Genomic DNA, 17,029 nt, shown 5'->3' on the forward strand with positions numbered 1-17,029 from the left:
TGCATCGGCAGGCGGACTCTCAACCCCTGCGCCACCAGGGAAGCCCCTGTTTGTCCTTTTTCAGTGTATTTTCATTGAAGTGGTGCAAAGCTCATATTTAGCAGAAAATCAAACAGAACCGGAAAACAAACAATACAAGGTCATAACTTCCCCTCTGGCCCATCCTTCTGTTCTGCTTCCAATAGGCAGCTGACTTTTGCTCCTTGCATCGTGTTTTCTGGTAACTTAGTCAGATGACAAGGTCAGGTTTTCAAAGTTGATGGACAGGAGTGAAGGTGTGAGGGTGGGTCATTTTCACTTTAGAAAGATAAGTCTGGCTGCAGTTTTGGGGATGGATTATCGGGGGCCAGGGTAGGATGCTGTGAGGAAGCTGTTGAAACAGCAAGTGGGATGAGAATTGATGACGTTGAATCGGGCCAGTGGGCATGAGGGGAGGGATTGAAGTCCAGAGTAGGGAACAGAGGAACCTGATTCAGACTTGGAGGTGAGAAAGATAGGGTAGACCTGGATGCTTCCTGAAACCTGGCTATGCGAAAGTGCCGTTTTTTGAGCAGGAACCCAGAGCTCTCTTCTGCACCTGAGGTGGTCTGGGGCCATCTGGGAGGTGGATTAGTGGCTCAGGAGAGGGATCCAGGCTGGGCAGAGTGCCAGGAGCCTCGGCAGGGGTGAGCATTTGGGAGCAGATGGCACTGGGGTAAAGCCACGTGTGGAGACCTGTAAACGTGGTGTGTTTGGCTTTCAAATTCTCAAAACATTTAAGTTAACAGTTAATTTCAGTATGGAAAGATTTCATGCACAAATCTAGATTTCTAGCTTTTCTTGAAAAATCAGAATCTTTAGAAGTGCTGGCCCTGCATGCCTCCCCGGTAGCCATCAGTGGAGCTGAGGCGTGTCTGTGACCTCCGGCGGCCATGGCTCTCTTCTGCATTGACCTGGGTGCCCACCAATCACTTTTACATTCCTGCCTGGTTTGAGGGCATCTGAACTGTCTCTCCCTCCCCTGGGGAGACTGAGGCATGGGAGACCCAGGACTGAGCAGGGGAATACTCAGTAGAACTGGGAAGAGAGAACTAGAAAGCCAGGTGCGGGTCATATTCTGGAGACCCGAGAGGAGGAGGGGGTCCCCTTTAGCAAGATCAGAAGAGAAAGTCCATAAGTCTGCACGTTAGGAGATGACAGGATGTGGACTAAGCTTTCTTTCTTGACTGAGGGGAGGGGGGGAAATGGGGTGGCTCATGGGGGAGGGAGGTCTTTCTTTAAGGTGGGAGACGCTCAGCCATGGTAAATGTTAAGGAGAAAGTTCTGGTGGAAAGCAGGAAAGAGAGGGTTGAGGGCAGCATGTCCGGAAGCGGCCAGAAGACTTAGGGTCCAGGGGGCAGGTGGGGCCCGTCTCCATGCCCTTTGTGGCATGGGAGACCTTTGGTGAGTCTGTGAGAGGACCTCTGACGTCTGGGCTGGACACCTGCGGTCTCCACGGTCTCCAGGAGGGCTGGCTAGAGAGTTCCCTAAGGCTAGTGCTGGCCTTTGCCCTGGCATTGCTGGTCACCCCTCTCCTTACCACCCCTCCGCTGCCTGCCAAGCACCCCACCCTGGGGCAGTCCCCAAGTCCACTCAGTTATTCCCTGCAGAGCAACTTCGCTGTCTTATTTCCTTTAGACCTTTGCTCAGATATTACCTTGTCACTGGGGCCTCCTCTGACCATCCTCTTTATAAATCACACACTCAGACATATTCTTAATCAGGCTTCTTTGCCTCCATAGCACTTGTTTCTACCTGAGATGTGATTTACCTGTTGTCCATCTCTCTCCACTGGAATACATGCTCCTTTTTGGGGGCGGGGGGATTTGTTTGGTGCGTTGCAGAATCCCTGGCACCTAAACTATGCGGGGTGTCAGTGTCCATGTGTTGACTAAACAAGAGAATAACTTGACCTTATTGTACAGATGAAGGAGGTGTGGCTGGGAGGGCCAGGGACTCTGCCCTGGTTGTGTCTATGTGGTCTTCATTCTTTTTGGTTCATAGACAGCAGAAAGGATTTTCCCTCTGTCCACGAGCAGATCAAGGTGGAAGGGGCTTAGACCAACTTTCCAGGTATAAACATGTCATTGTAATTTTGATGGTGTGGACAGTGTCAGTTAGCTCTGACTTGCCACGTGCTCTGCTAAACTCTTTGAGTCCTCAGACAACAGCAGCAAACCCTAAGTAGTGGTACCCTTCCTGTCCCCATGTTAGCCATTAGTAATGGAGCGAAGGAGGCCTATGGAATTGCCTTGCCCAAGATCATGTGGCCGGGCAGCATTAGGACTGGGAGTCAGATGCGTGTCCATTCAAGTCCACAGTCCTGGTGCTAATCGCTGCTCTTCCCTGCCTCTTCTTCCATAGGGATTTGCATCAAGTGTGGGCTTGGCATCTATGGAGCGAGGCAGGCGTGCCAGGCAATGGGGAGCCTGTATCACACCGATTGCTTCACCTGCAACTCCTGTGGTAGGTAACCTCTCCCCTGTCCCTCTTGCACTGTGGATCCCCTTGCACCTAAGTCCCAGGCGGATGGACCACCCAGCTCTGGCCCAGGCCAGGAGTGTGGAGGAGGCTGAGTTGCGACCCCTTTTCTTCTGGCCTAGTCTGCTTGAGAGGCCCAGGCTCCTGGGGAGATCTGCTGGGCCCTGGGGAGGGAGGCATGAGACCAGGGAGGAGGCTTTTGCTGGCCACAGGGAAAGGCTGCCCTTCTAGCCCTTGGCTTTGGAACCTGTGTCCTGGGCAGGGTACTGATGTCTCTCGGTTGCCTGGGTGGGGCTTGTGGAGCCAGAGATGTGCTTTCTGCCTGCCTGGATATGAGGCTAATATTTTTTTCCCTGCAATATATTTTTTGTCCTAATTTTACACACTGTATAAGATATAAATGTTATAATTTAACCCAGACAAAGTTATAAAAAGAAAAAAGTAACTATAATCCAACCAACCTAATAAGTCTGCACTCTTGATCTTCTTACTGTTCTTTCATGCTTTGCCCTGAGAAGACATCTTTTATTTATATACACAAAACATTTTAATACGAAACATTTTATTTTATAAAAGTGTAATATGACTTTGTTATAAAGCAGAAACTAACACACCAGTGTAAAGTAATTATACTCCAATAAAGATGTTAAAAGAAAAAAAAGTGTAATATGTACACAGTGTTAAGTCAGATAGTCCTGAGAAGCTATTTTTGCAATAGTGAAAAACCGCTTATCTTTCTACCCCGGTCTTGTTGCCCAGGGGCAGCCACTTAGTATTTTTTAGCAACTTCCTCTAGTAGGCACCTCCATGTTCTAACAGCATACACTGCTGTTTCTTGATTATCAGTTTTGGAAATGATTTACTTATGTTTGCTGTGGTAGGTGAGGAATAGGTTCTTATGCTGACTGTTCTCCCCTCTCTCCTTCCGTCTTCTCAGTGTAGTCATCATAAGTTGTGATTAAGTCAATAAACCAGGTTTATATTACTATAATATGACTATGTAAATATTATTCACTGCAGAACCAAGAATTATACTGGGGTTATATCTCCTTTTTTCTATAGTCATTTACTTTTCCTGGAGTTTTCTTTTTTAACCTTTTTTTCTCCTTGCATTGTCTTGACTTATCATATCCTTCAGTTTTCTCTCCCCACTCCAGTTGCCCCATTTTAGTAGGCATTCTTTTGAGTTCCCACCTGGAGCCCCTGGCCTCTCCTTAGTCTGAGCCAGTTGCTCTCTGGACCCCTGTGGAGTGTTCATTCTGTGCCTTCCCATGTATATTGGTTGAATTGAATCCACTGTCTCCTAGAAGCTTTCAGCTGCAGATGACAGAAAAGCTGCTGAGGAGGCTTAAACTCTAAGAATATTTCTTGACTCATTGAACTGGGAGCCCAGAGATAGGGCTGGCTTCAGGCTGGGATTGATATAGTAGTGGCTTAGGCCCTGTGAATAGCTTGGCTGTGTTTTCCTTGGGTTTGGCTTTATCCTTAGGGCGACTTCTCTTATGGTAGTGAAATGTCTGAGGCAGCTTGAGACTTCCATTGGGACACCACTGGTCTGGAGGAAGAGGGGCCATTTCTTCTGGTCATGTTTTTGGGGTGGGGAAACTTCTTTTCCAGAAAACGTCTAGCAAACATCTTCCTGTATATCATTGGCCAGATCATTTCACACATCCATTCCTGAACCAAGCCCCCTGTGGCTGGGGGGAGTGCTGCGATTTGATTGACTTACTTGCCTGAGTCTCTGAACCATTATAAGGGAAGAATTAGCTTTATACTAATCAAGCCCATCCATGGATAGGGGAGTGGATTCAGGTTTCCCTTAAACACACCAGGCTGTTTGAGGTAAGGTTGGTTACTGAACACAACTTGGAGAAGTGGGGAGGAATGGAAGCTGTGAAACAACCTAAACTGTCCAGCGTTTTGCTGTAGTTGTCTAAGCAGGGCAGTGTGGGAGGTAAGTTTTCTGAATTCTGTTGTGTCTAAAATGCCTTTATTCAACCCTCACAATGTGTAGTTTGACTGGGAATAGATTTTCAAATTGGAAATAATTTTCGCGAAGCATTTTGAAGTCATAGATTTATCTTCCAGAAGCCATGGTTACTGCTCAATTCTGATGCCATTCCGATTCTCATTTTTGTGTGTGTGATCTGTTTTTTTCCTTTGGGGAGATCTCAGGAAGAGGGCTATCATTGAGCAAATCCTGTAATAGCCTCTGGAAAGGGCTGTGAACTGCACAGTTGCAGGGGTTGCCACTTAACATAGACGCAACAGGAATGGTGCTCCTGAAGTTGTGCATTGCAGCTACTTGGCTTAGGATACTTTATTTATGCTTGGTGTAGGCTTTGTGCCATTGGTTATGCTGCGTACACACAGAGAGCCCCATTAGACTGGAGACTTGCCCTTCGGTTCTGGGAATTTTTCTTGTATCCTTATTTATTCCCTTCTTCTTTCCACTGGTACTGAGTTCAGCAGTGTATGAATCAGGATAATATATATTATGACCAAGTTGAGTCACAATAGAAAATTTGTTAATGTAACTCACCTCATTAACAAACTAAAGAAAAAGAACTATATAATCATCTCAATAGGAGTAGAACAAGCAGTCAATAAAATTTATTTATTTATTTTTTTGCGGTACGCAGGCCTCTCACTGCTGTGGCCTCTCCCGTCGCGGAGCACAGGCTCCGGACGCGCAGGCTCAGCGGCCATGGCTCACGGGCCCAGCCGCTCCGCGGCATGTGGGATCCTCCCGGACAGGGGCACGAACCCGTGTCCCCTGCATCGGCAGGCGGACTCCCAACCACTGTGCCACCAGGGAAGCCCTTTTTATTTTTTAATTTATTTTTAATAAAATCTGACATTCAGATTTTAGCAAACTGAAAATAAAAAGGAACTTTCTCAACTTGATAAAAGTTGGTTACTAAAAATCTATGCAAACATCATACTCAGTGGTGAAATATAAGAAAAATGGACCTTTAAAAGAGGAAAGGACAGTGACACCTGCAATCACGTCTTCTATTCAGCATTGTACTGGAGGTCCTAGTCATTGCAGTAAGACAAGAAAAATAAATATAGCATAATCATGTAAATATTCATATACTGTTGAACATGGGTATATAAAATAGTGTTGAGATGTCAGTTTTTTCCAAATTGATCTATAATGCATTGTAATTCCAGTTAAGCAGGTTTTTGTGAATTTGACAGGCTAATTCTAAAATTTAAATGGAAGAGCAAAAGGCTAAGAATAATCTAGATGATCTTGAAGAAAAGTAGGTCGGGCAAACTTCCACTACCAGGTGTCAATATATATTGTATAGGTACATTAATTAATTTCATGTGGTACTGGGGCAAGGATAGACAAATAGACCAATGGACCAGAGTGGAGAGTTTAGAAGCAGACCCATGTCTGTGTTAAAACTTGATGGGTGATAGAGACAGCGTTGCAGATGGTTCTGGGAAAAGCGGTTATCCATATAAAATAATGAAATTAGATCCAGGTGTATCAAGGACCTAAATGGGTAAAGAAAAACTTGACAATTTTAGAAATAAGTATAGAAACATATCTTTACCAATCTTCTGGTTAAGAAAAAAATTTTTTTTCACACAAAAACTGCCAAACTTAAAAGAGGGGATTGACAAATTTGGCTACATTTGAATTAAAAACCTCTATTCGTTAAAAGACACTGTGAAGCATATGGGAAGACAAACCTTATACTGCCACAAACATAACTGCCAAGGATCATTTTTGTTTGTTTGTTTACAGCATTCCTTTATTTTATTTTATTTAATTTTTATTTTTATTGGGCTATAGGGGATGGGTTGGGAAATATCTCTGCAAGTTATGCCCTACTAGGGGAATGTCCATTCTAATTTTCCTGGGATAGCTTTCGGAGCTTTTTCTTTTTCTTTTTTTTTTTTTTTTGCGGTACGGGGGCCTCTCCCCGCTGTGGCCTCTCCCATTGCGGAGCACAGGCTCCGGACGTGCAGGCTCAGTGGCCATGGCTCACGGGCCCAGCTGCTCCACGGCATGTGGGACCTTCTCGGACTGGGGCACGAACCCATGTCCCCTGCATCGGCAGGTGGACTGTCAACCACTGCGCCACCAGGGAAGCCCGGAGCTTTTTCTTGGAGCTGCTGCTCTTGCTAGCAGCAGCCTCTTCAGGTCCACTGCTGAGTGGCTTCTCCTTGGAAGAGAATTTCCTCTTTTTCTTGGGGACCCTCTTGTTTCCTGACTTGCAGGGTCACTAACTGGTTCCTCTTTAGGGAAGGATTTCTTCGTCTTGGTAAGACTTCCACTGCCACCTGTCTCGTCAGGATCACTGTTAACCAGCTCCTCCTTGGAAAAAGATTTCTTTTTTTGGGGTTTGGAGGAGACGCATGGGTCTTCCGTTCCATTCTCCTGAGAAGCCTCCCAGGGCTTTTTTTTTTTTTTTTTTTTTTTTGCGGTACCCAGACCTCTCACTCCTGTGGCCCCTCCCGTTGCGGAGCACAGGCTCCGGACGCGCAGGCTCAACGGCCATGGCTCACAGGCCTAGCCAATCCGCGGCATGCGGGATCTTCCCGGACCGGGGCACGAACCCGTGTCCCCTGCATCGGCAGGCGGACTCTCAACCACTGCTCCACCAGGGAAGCCCACCCTAGGGGATGTTTGAAAACTTTATTTTATTTATTTATTTGGCCGCTCTGTGTGGCATGTGGGATCTTAGTTCCCCAGCCAGGGATTGAACCCGTGCTCCCTGCAGTGGAAGTGGGGAGTCTTAACCACTGGATCACCAGGGAAGTCCCTGAAAACTTTTTATTAAGGAAAAAACTTGAACAGGGGCAAATATGTTTTTTCTTTTATGAGTATTCTTATTACTTAGGGACTTGTATTCATGTAATATATTGCAGTACCATCATCATTCTTTTTGATGCTTAGATTCCCAGAGGAAGTCCCGTCCAGTTGACTCCTGTGCCCTTTTGACATGTCCCCATTGTTCTTTGAGCACTTCTTTACTCTGGCACAAGATATATTCGGTTTACCTTTGTTTTTGTTTTTAATTTAGTACAATTTACATATAGTGCAGCAAACAGATCTTAAGTATATAGTTCAAAGATTTTGGATAAATGTGTACATTTATATTACTCACACCCCTAACAAGGTTATAGAAAATTTTAAACACCCGAGAAACTTCCATCTTCCCTTTTTTTCAGTTAATCCCCATATGTTCTCCCATCACATCCACTCAACCAGTGTTCTGATTTCTACCATCATAGATTAGTTTTGTCTGTTCTAGAACTTAATATAAATGCAACCATAATAGTATGTACTATTTTCTTTCTCTTTTTAAAAATTTATTTGTTTATTTATTTATTTATTTAGGCTGTGTTGGGTCTTCGTTGCTGCGCGTGGGCTTTCTCTAGTTGCAGTGAGCAGGGGCTACTCTTCATTGCGGTGCGTGAGCTTCTCATTGCGGTGGCTTCTCTTGTTGCGGAGCAGGGGCTCTAGGCACGCAGGCTTCAGTAGTTGTGGCTCACGGGCTCTAGAGCGCAGGCTTAGTGGTTGTGGCGCACGGGCTTAGTTGCTCTGCGGCATGTGGGATCTTCCCGGACCAGCGCTCGAACCCGTGTCCCGTGCATTTGCAGGCGGAGTCTCAACCACTGCGCCACAGGGGAAGCCCCGCCTTTTTTTGGATCGATGTTGTTACATGTATCAGTAGCTCACTCCTTTTTATTGCTGAATAACATTTTAATTGTATGAATATACCACAATTTGTGTATCCATTTATCTGTTGATAGATACTAGGTTGTGCTATGAACATTCTTGTACAGGTCATTTGTGGACAAATGTTTTCGTTTCTCTTGGGTAAATTCCAAGGAATGGAATTTCTGGGTCATAGGCTAGGTGTACGTTTAACTTCGTAAGAGACTGCCAAACTATTTTCCAAAGGGTCTGTATCATTTTATACTCCCAACTAGAAATGTAAGAGAGTTGGGTTATTCTACATATTTGCCAACAACTGGTGTTTTAGTCTTTTTAATTTTAGCCATTCTAATGGGTTTGAAGTGGTATCTCACTGTGGTTTTTTTTTTTTTGCGGTTTGCGGGCCTCTCACTGTTGTGGCCTCTCCCATTGCAGAGACAGGCTCCGGACGCACAGGCTCAGCGGCCATGGCTCACGGGCCCAGCCGCTCTGCGGCATGTGGGATCTTCCCGGACCGGGGCAGGAACCCGTGTCCCCTGCATCGGCAGGTGGACTCTTAACCACTGCGCCACCAGGGAAGCCCTCAGTGTGGTTTTAGTTTGCATTTCCCTGACAACTAATGAGGTTTGAGCATCTTTTCTTCCGTTTCTTGGCCATTTATATCTTCTTTTGTGAATTCTGTTCAAGTCTTCTGCCCATTTTTTTAAAAAAATAATTTTTAATTTAATTCTTACTCCCTTTTAAAAAAACTTTTATTTAAAAATTGTTTTGGCCTTGCCGTGCAGCACGTGGGATCTTAGTTCCCTGACCAGGGATTAAACCTGCAGTCCCTGCACTGGAAGTGCGGAGTCTCAACCACTGGACTGCCTGGGAAGTCCCTCTTTTGCCCAGTTTTTAAATTGGGAGTTGTCTTTTATTACTTAGTTATAGGAATATATATGGTAAAAGTTCTTTTCAGATGTTTTGTGAATATTTTCTTCCGTTTGTTTTTGTTTTATGGTTATTATTTTTGTGACTTAAAATTTTTTGTCCCGTTAGGTTGTGAAGATAGAGCCTCCTTTATCTCCTTTATTTTTTTCTAGAAGCTTTAGGTTTTTCATGTTTAGGCTGATAACCATTTCATGTTAATTTTTATGTATGGTAAGAGGTAAGGAATTGAGTCTTATCCTTTTTTCCATATGAATATATAGTTGTTCCAGCACCATGTGCTGAAAAGACTTTGCTTTCCCACTTGTATGTTTGTTGAAATATTTATGGGTCTATTTTTGCCCTCCATTCTGTTCCACTGATCTTTTTGTCTCTCCTGACCACAGTATTACATTGTCTTGATTTCTGTAAGTCTTAAAATAGGGAGTGTGAGTTTTCTGGTTTTGTTGATCTTTTCCAAGATTATTTTGGCTATTCTAGGTTCTTCGTATTTCTATATAAATTTAAAAATTGGCACATCATTTTCCACACACAAAAAAATAGTGTGCTGAGAACTTGATTGGGCGGCATTGAATGTGTAGATCAATTTGGGGAGAATTGATATGAGAACATTTGAAGCCACGAAGATGGTTGTCGGAACTGTGCAGGGTCCAAGATTTCTCCGTACGTGCAAGCTGACTAGTTAGCCTGCCAGTGTTTCACGGGTGCTGGCTGAAGACAGGACCTTCCTGGGACAGACACAGCCCTGCAGGCAGCATGGGCTTCATGTTCACATCGGTTCTGTGTGCCGTCCTTGGTCCCACAGTGGTGACGTGGACGCCAGCTGTGTGCTGCACACGCGGTGGGTCTCTATGTCATGGCTGAGGAATCCTGAGCTTAGGGAACCCCAGGATTTTATAATGGGCTGCCAGCAAAGCTGTGTGACTCTTATCCCAGAGAAGCACATTATCTCTATTTATACTGAACAGCAAACCAACCTGCGTTTTGCTTCAGAGGGAGATGCTATCTCTGTCTTCTGAGCAGTTTGCTCCATAGACGTGCTTGGAAAGATAATTCAGAATGAAAGCTGCAGGCCGTTTGAAAGATGTGCAGAAACGGAAGGGATCCAATGGAGAGCTGTCTTCCAGCAGTGGTATATCTCTCTATTTATGTAGCTCTTTTAAAATTTCTCTCAGCAGAGTTTGGTTTTGCTGAGTAAAGTCAGACACGTCTTTCATTAAATTTATCCCTTAGTATTTTATGGGTTTTTTGGGATGCTGTTATAAATGCATTTTAAAAATTGTAAGTTTAGGAGACTTCCCTGGTGGTCCGGTGGTTAAGACTCCGCACTCCCAATGCAGGGGTCCCGGTTTGATCCCTGCCCAGGGAACTAGATCCCACGTGCATGCTGCAACTAAGAGTTCACATGCCACAACTAAGGAGCCCGCATGCTGCAAGTAAGGAGCTGGTGAGCCGCAACTAAGCAGCCTGCGAGCTGCAACTAAAGGAGCCCGCCTCCTGCAACTAAGACCTGGCACAACCAGATAAATAAATAGATATTAAAAAAAAAAAAAGGAATACTGAAGGTGCTAGTAAAATGTATTCAAAATAATAAAAATAAAAATTGTAAGTTTATTTTCCAATTGTTGCTAGAATATAAAAATATTTTTGGTTTTCATATATTGACCACCTATTCTACAGCTTTGCTAAACCTACTTACTAGTTCTAGCAGTTTTTTCATAGATTCCTTATGATTTTCTGTGTAACACAATCACGTCATTTGTATTTATAGTTTTTCCTTTCTCACCTGTCTTATTGCACTGCCTAGCACATCTAGTATACTGTTGAATCCTAAGGGGGAAAGCATTTACTATTTCACTATTATGTCTGATGTGAGCTGTGGGGCTTTCATAGGTGCCCTTCATCAGGTGGGGGAGGTTCCCTCTTGCCCCTGGTTAGGTGTTGTCATCTTCTGACTCTAATGGGAATGCCTCTCATAGGTCTACTGGGGCTGTGGTTTTGACAAGGATGCCTTTTTCTTTTAAAGTTTTTGTTCAATTTATTTAAACTAAAAAAACCCCACATCACTCATTTCTCCCATCCCCAAGCCCCTGTGTCTTGCAACCACCAAACTCTTCTCTGTATCTATGAGCTTGTTTTTTTTTTTTTTTTAAAGATTCCACATATAAGAGAGATCATACGGCATTTGTGTTTCTTTGTCTGACTTATTTCACTTAGCATAATGCCTTCAAGGTCCATCGATGTTGTTGCAAATGCCAAGATTTAATTTTCATTCTTTTTATGGCTGAATAATGTTCTGGTGTGTGTGTGTTTGTGTGTGTAATTTTTTTATCCATTCATCCATCAGTGGACGCTTATTCCGTCTCTTCGTTATTGTAAATAATGATGCAGTGAACATAGAGGTGCAGATATCTTTGTGAATTAGTGTTTTTGTTTTCTTTAGATAAATACCCAGAAAGGGAATTGCTGGGTCATATGTTAGTTCTATTTTTAATTTTTTGAGGAACCTCCATACTGTTTTCCACAGAGGTTGCACCAATTTACATTCCCACCAACAGTGAACGAGGGTTCCCTTTTCTCTAAATCCTAACCAACACTTGTTATGTCTTGTCTTATTGATAATAGCCATTCTAACAGATGTGAGGTCCTTTGTTGTTAATTAATCGACCATATATGTGTCGGTTTATTTCTGGGCTTGCTATTTTGATCCATTGATGAATGTGTCTGTTTTTATGCCAACAGCATACTTTTTAATTACTGTAGCTTTGTAATACAGTTTGAAATCATGAAGCATGATGCCTCCAGTTCTGTTCTTCTTTCTCAAGATTGCTTTGGCTTTTTAGGGTCTTTTGTGGTTCCATGTAAGTTTTAGGATTATTTGTTCTAAAAATACCATTGGAATTTTTTTTTTAACATCTTTATTGGAGTATAATTGCTTTACAATGTTGTGTTAGTTTCTGCAGTATAACAAAGTGAATCAACTATATGCATATGTATATCCCCATATCCCCTCCCTCTTGCGGCTCCCTCCCACCCTCCTTATCCCACCCCTCTAGGTGGTCACAAAGCACCGAGCTGACCTGCCGTGTGCTATGCGGCTGCTTCCCACTAGCTGTTTTACATTGGGTAGTGTATATATGTCAGTGCTCCTCTCTCACTTCATCCCAGCTTACCCTTCCTCCTCCCTGTGTCCTCAAGTCCATTCTCTACGTCTGTGTCTTTATTCCTGTCCTGCCCCTAGGTTCCTGAGAACTTTTTTTTTTTTTTTTAGATTCCATATATAGTTGTTGGCATATGGTATTTGTTTTTCTCTTTCTGACTTACTTCACTCTGTATGACAGACTCTGGGTGCATCCATCTCACTGCAAATAACTCAATTTCATTTCTTTTTATGGCTGAGTAATATTCCATTGTATATATGTTCCACATCTTCTTTATCCATTCATCTGTCAATGGACACTTAGGTTGCTTCCGTATCCTGGCTATTGTAAATAGTACTGCAATGAACCTTGTGGTACATGACTTATTTTGAGTTATGGTTTTATCAGGGTATATGCCCAGTAGTGGGATTGATGGGTCTTACGGTAGTTCTGTTTTTAGTTTAGTTTTCTTTTTTAAAAAAAATAAATTTATTTATTTATTTATTTTTGGCCACGTTGGGTCTTGTTGCTGCCCTCAGGCTCTCTCTAGTTGCAGTGAGTGGGGGCTACTCTTCGTTGTGGTGTGAGGGCTTCTCATTGCCATGGCTTCTCTTGTTGCGGAGCACGGGATCTAGGCGCACGGGCTTCAGTAGTTGTGGCTCGCGGGCTCTAGGTGCACGGGCTTCAGTAGTTGTGGCACACGGACTTAGGTGCTCTGCGGCATGTGGGATCTTCCCAGACCAGGGCTCGAACCCATGTCCCCTGCATTGGCAGGTGGATTCTTAACTGTGCCACCAGGGAAGTCCCCTGTTTTTAGTTTTTTAAGGAACCTCCATACTGTTCTCCATAGTGGCTGTATCAATTTACATTCCCACCAACAGTAAAACCATTGGAATTTTGATAGGGATTGTGTTGAATCTATAGATTGCTTTGGGTAGTGTGGACATTCTAACAATACTGATTCTTGCAGTCCATAAGCATAGAATATCTTTGCACTTATTTGTGTCTTCTTCAGTTTCTTTCGTTAATGTCTTGTAGTTTTCAATATACAGGTCTTTCACCTCCTTGGTTAAATTTATTCCTAGGTATTTTATTCTTTTTGATGCAATTGTAAATAGACTTTTCTTACTTTCTCTTTCTGAGAGTTCATTTTTAGTTAAAGAAACACAGCAGATTTTTGTGTATTGATTTTGTATTCTGCAACTTTACTGAATTCATTTGTTAGTTCTAACAGTTTTTGATAGTCTTTAGGGTTTTCTCTGTATATCATGTCATCTGCAAATAGTGACAGTTTTACTTCCTTTCTAATTTGGATGCCTTTTATTTCCTTTTCTTGCCTAATTGTTCTGGCTAGGACTTCCAATACTATGTTGAATAAAAGTGGTAGGAGTGGACATCCTTGTCTTCTTCCTGATCCTAGAGGAAAAGCCTTTAGCTTTTCACCATTGTTTATGATATCAGCTGTGGGCTTGTCATATATGGCCTTTATTATGTTGAGGTACGTTCCCTCCATACCCGCTTTGTTGAGAGTTTTTGTTATGAAAGTATGTTGAATTTCATTCAATGCTTTTTCTTTCTATGTCTATTGAGATGATCATAGGATTTTTATCCTTCATTTTGTTAATGTGATGTATCACACTGACTGATTTGCCGATGTTGAATTTTCCTGGCATCCTTGGAATAAAGGATACCTTTTTTTATTTTGGGCTCCTTCACGTGGTGAGAGTTGTACTTCTAACGTTTCTAGATTAAGAAATTCATTCTTGGGCTTCCCTGGTGGCGCAGTGGTTAAGAACCTGCCTGCTAATGCAGGGGACACGGGTTCGAGCCCTGGTCCGGGAAGATCCCACATGCCACGGAGCAGCTAAGCCCGTGAGCCACGACTACTGAGGCCCATGCTCCTAGAGCCTGTGCTCCGCAACGAGAGAAGCTACTGCAATGAGAGAGGCCCGTGCACCACAACGAAGAGTAGCGCCCGCTCTCCACCACTAGAGAAAGCCTGCGCGCAGCAGCGAAGACCCAATGCAGCCAAAAATAAAATAAAGAAAAAGTTAAAAAAAAAAAAAGAAAAAGAAAAAGAAAAAGAAATTCATTCTGCGGAGTCTGCTCTGAATTCCACTGAACTTAAAGCAAATGTTTTTTTTTAACTACCAGAACTTCAGTTTACATTTGAGAAACAGGTCTTCATACGTTTGCTTTGACAGCCTCTTACCACAGTTTTGTCAACAACATATTCTATTTAATTTTTAAAAAATATTAATTAGCGTAATGATAATAACATAACATTAGAGGGAAATTTAAAAATTTGTCTGCAGTCCGCTTCTCATCTGTTGGAGGAGGGTGCTGAGAAATGGCAGTAGGAGCATCGTCCCTGGTTCCAGCAGTCCAGGGACCCCTATCCCTTCTCAACCCTCATCCTTGCAGGGAGACGACTCCGCGGGAAGGCGTTCTACAATGTGGGTGAGAAAGTGTACTGCCAGGAGGACTTCCTGGTGAGTCAAAGCTGTGCCCTGGCTGGTGCCATGGGTGGGAGCAGGGGCGGGGGACCTTACTTCTGATTCATGTGGTGACCTGAGGCCAGGAAGCAGATGCTGGCTGGGCAGCGAGTGCCCCTTTGTCACATAACATCCTGGATCCTGTGTCCCCTCCCAGTACTCCGGGTTCCAGCAAACGGCTGACAAGTGTAGCGTGTGTGGACACCTCATCATGGAGATGGTGAGAACCTCCCCCAGGCTCCTGGAGCCCCTCTGACATGCGCAGAGTCAAGGACCCCACCCTTTCACCTGTTGGAGACCTGCCAGGGGCTCAGAGCCAGAGTGTCTTCTGGGGGCTGTGCTGAGCCTTCCACCTACACTGACCCTTCAGTGCCTCCCGCCCCCAGATCCTGCAGGCCCTTGGGAAGTCCTACCACCCGGGCTGCTTCCGGTGCTCGGTGTGCAACGAGTGCCTGGATGGGGTGCCCTTCACTGTGGACGTGGAGAACAACATCTACTGTGTCCGAGATTATCACACGTGAGTAGCCGGCGCTATGCAGCAGTGTGGCTCCCACGGTTCCCCTGCCCCTCCCCAGGAGTATTTTTCTGGCCTGCCTGTGTGTGCCCTCCATTCTTGGCCTGCTCACTTCTGGCCCCCGCTGTGTCCTCAGTGGCTGGGGCAAGGCGCCGATCTCTGCTGGAGCCTCTGTCTCGCTCCTCTCCTACCCCTGCCTTTGCCTGCGCCCCCTCGCCCTGGTGGTGGGGACTCTGGGCCGCCCCATCTAGCTTCTGTCCCGCTGCTCTGGTGGCCAGGCCAGGACTCTTCTGCCTGGAATGGGGGCTTGGGGTCTCTGCAGAGTCTCTTTCTGCCTGTCCGGTGCCCGTGTGACCAGGTGATCCGTTCTCCCTTGCTGTGGCTCCAGGCTCAGCCCTCAGACCTCTGGTCCTGCGCTGCTGCCTTGCGTGGGGTTGGTGCTGGGCGTCGGTTCCTGGTACTCAGTGTGGAGCCAGGCTTTGCAGGGGTCTCAGCTAGAGGAGGCCCAAGCCTGGACATGAGGGGGCAATGACTGGCAGGAAGCATGAGGGAGAGGCCAGGGCAGAACCTGAAGAAGCCATCCTGGAGGAGGTGATGGGGTGGAGGTGAATTGGGGCACCACATAAAAGGCCAGTGCCAAGAAGGCACGGCATAGGATGCTCCTACCCCAACATGTCTGCACAAGGAGAGGGGGCCTGATGCTCGGGCCACGTCATGGGGCTACTATGGGTGGACCTGTCCTCGTGCCCTTGGCCTCTGGTCACTCAGCTGGTCACTTCTGGTTTCCTTTATTCCTCCAGGGTTTTTGCACCAAAATGTGCCTCCTGTGCCCGTCCTATCCTCCCTGCACAGGTAGGAACCACTCACCTAGAGATGGTCAGGCGCCTGGCCCCGCCCGGCCCTGCTGGTCCTGCCTGGGTTGGCCCCAGGTCTTGGGCCCCAGTGGGAGGGATGAGCAGGCGCTCCTGCCCCCTGTCCCTCTGGGCTGAGGGACATGTGTTGTGCCCAGTGCACGTATGGTGCAGGTGTCCCCGCATGAGTTAGAGGGAATTGGTGGCCTCTGCTGCTTGGCTGCCCCACTGGCCCCTCAGCTCCGTTGCCCGTCGATGTCAGGACTGGCCCCGGGCTCTGTGAGCTCGCAGCTGAGACGGTGGGGGAGCAGAGGATAGAAGGATGCGGTTTGTGCAGGGGACATCCTCGGGTGGTGCACCTCTCTCCGGCACTGGGTCTTCCACACATGCTGGCCCTGGGGAAGCAGGCCTGGCAGTGTGGTCTTTCCTGACTCCAAAGAACTGAAAAGAACACGTACGCACGCACTGGCACGCACGTGATGGCTCTCATCAGCAAGTGTGCGTGCTCTCGGCTGCAGCCGTGGGAGGAGGCCTACGGCACATGCACATCCATTTGTGTGCACCCACTGATGCCTGTTCTGGCCCCATGGGAGCTCCCATGTCAGAGCTCACACGGGTGTGAATGCACAGCCCCCATGACAGGAGCGCGTTGTGTAGTTATGTGCCCACCACACAGTTCGCCTCAAGCCCTCTCTCTTCCTCCAGGGCTGTGAGACAACCATCCGTGTGGTGTCTATGGACAGAGACTACCATGTGGAATGCTATCACTGTGAGGTGAGCCTGGGTCCCCCCAGAAGGCTGGCAGCCAGGGTAGTCCCCCTCTCACACAGGCTTCCTTCTCCCTAGGTACTCTGTGGGCTCACCTCCTCTTTTATGGTTCTACCCCATTCTGCCTGTCCTCCCCCAGTGAGCTCTTTCCC

The 17,029-nt window shown here is 45.8% G+C and overlaps 1 protein-coding gene across 1 annotated transcript in view; it reads left to right on the plus strand.

Annotated features, from left to right (window-relative positions):
• The window catches only part of WTIP (WT1 interacting protein), a 24,568-nt gene that overhangs the window by 3,429 nt on the left and 4,110 nt on the right, over positions 1-17,029 (plus strand). The window contains exons 2-7 of the mRNA XM_007470964.1: positions 2,383-2,484; positions 14,674-14,741; positions 14,902-14,964; positions 15,131-15,261; positions 16,059-16,110; positions 16,815-16,883. Coding sequence (XP_007471026.1) covers positions 2,439-2,484; positions 14,674-14,741; positions 14,902-14,964; positions 15,131-15,261; positions 16,059-16,110; positions 16,815-16,883 — 429 coding nt within the window. The 5' untranslated portion in view covers positions 2,383-2,438. The remainder of the gene's footprint in view (positions 1-2,382; positions 2,485-14,673; positions 14,742-14,901; positions 14,965-15,130; positions 15,262-16,058; positions 16,111-16,814; positions 16,884-17,029) is intronic.

The sequence above is a fragment of the Lipotes vexillifer genome, unplaced genomic scaffold, assembly GCF_000442215.2.
Source record: "Lipotes vexillifer unplaced genomic scaffold, Lipotes_vexillifer_v1.1 scaffold182, whole genome shotgun sequence".
Lineage (NCBI taxonomy): Eukaryota > Metazoa > Chordata > Mammalia > Artiodactyla > Lipotidae > Lipotes > Lipotes vexillifer.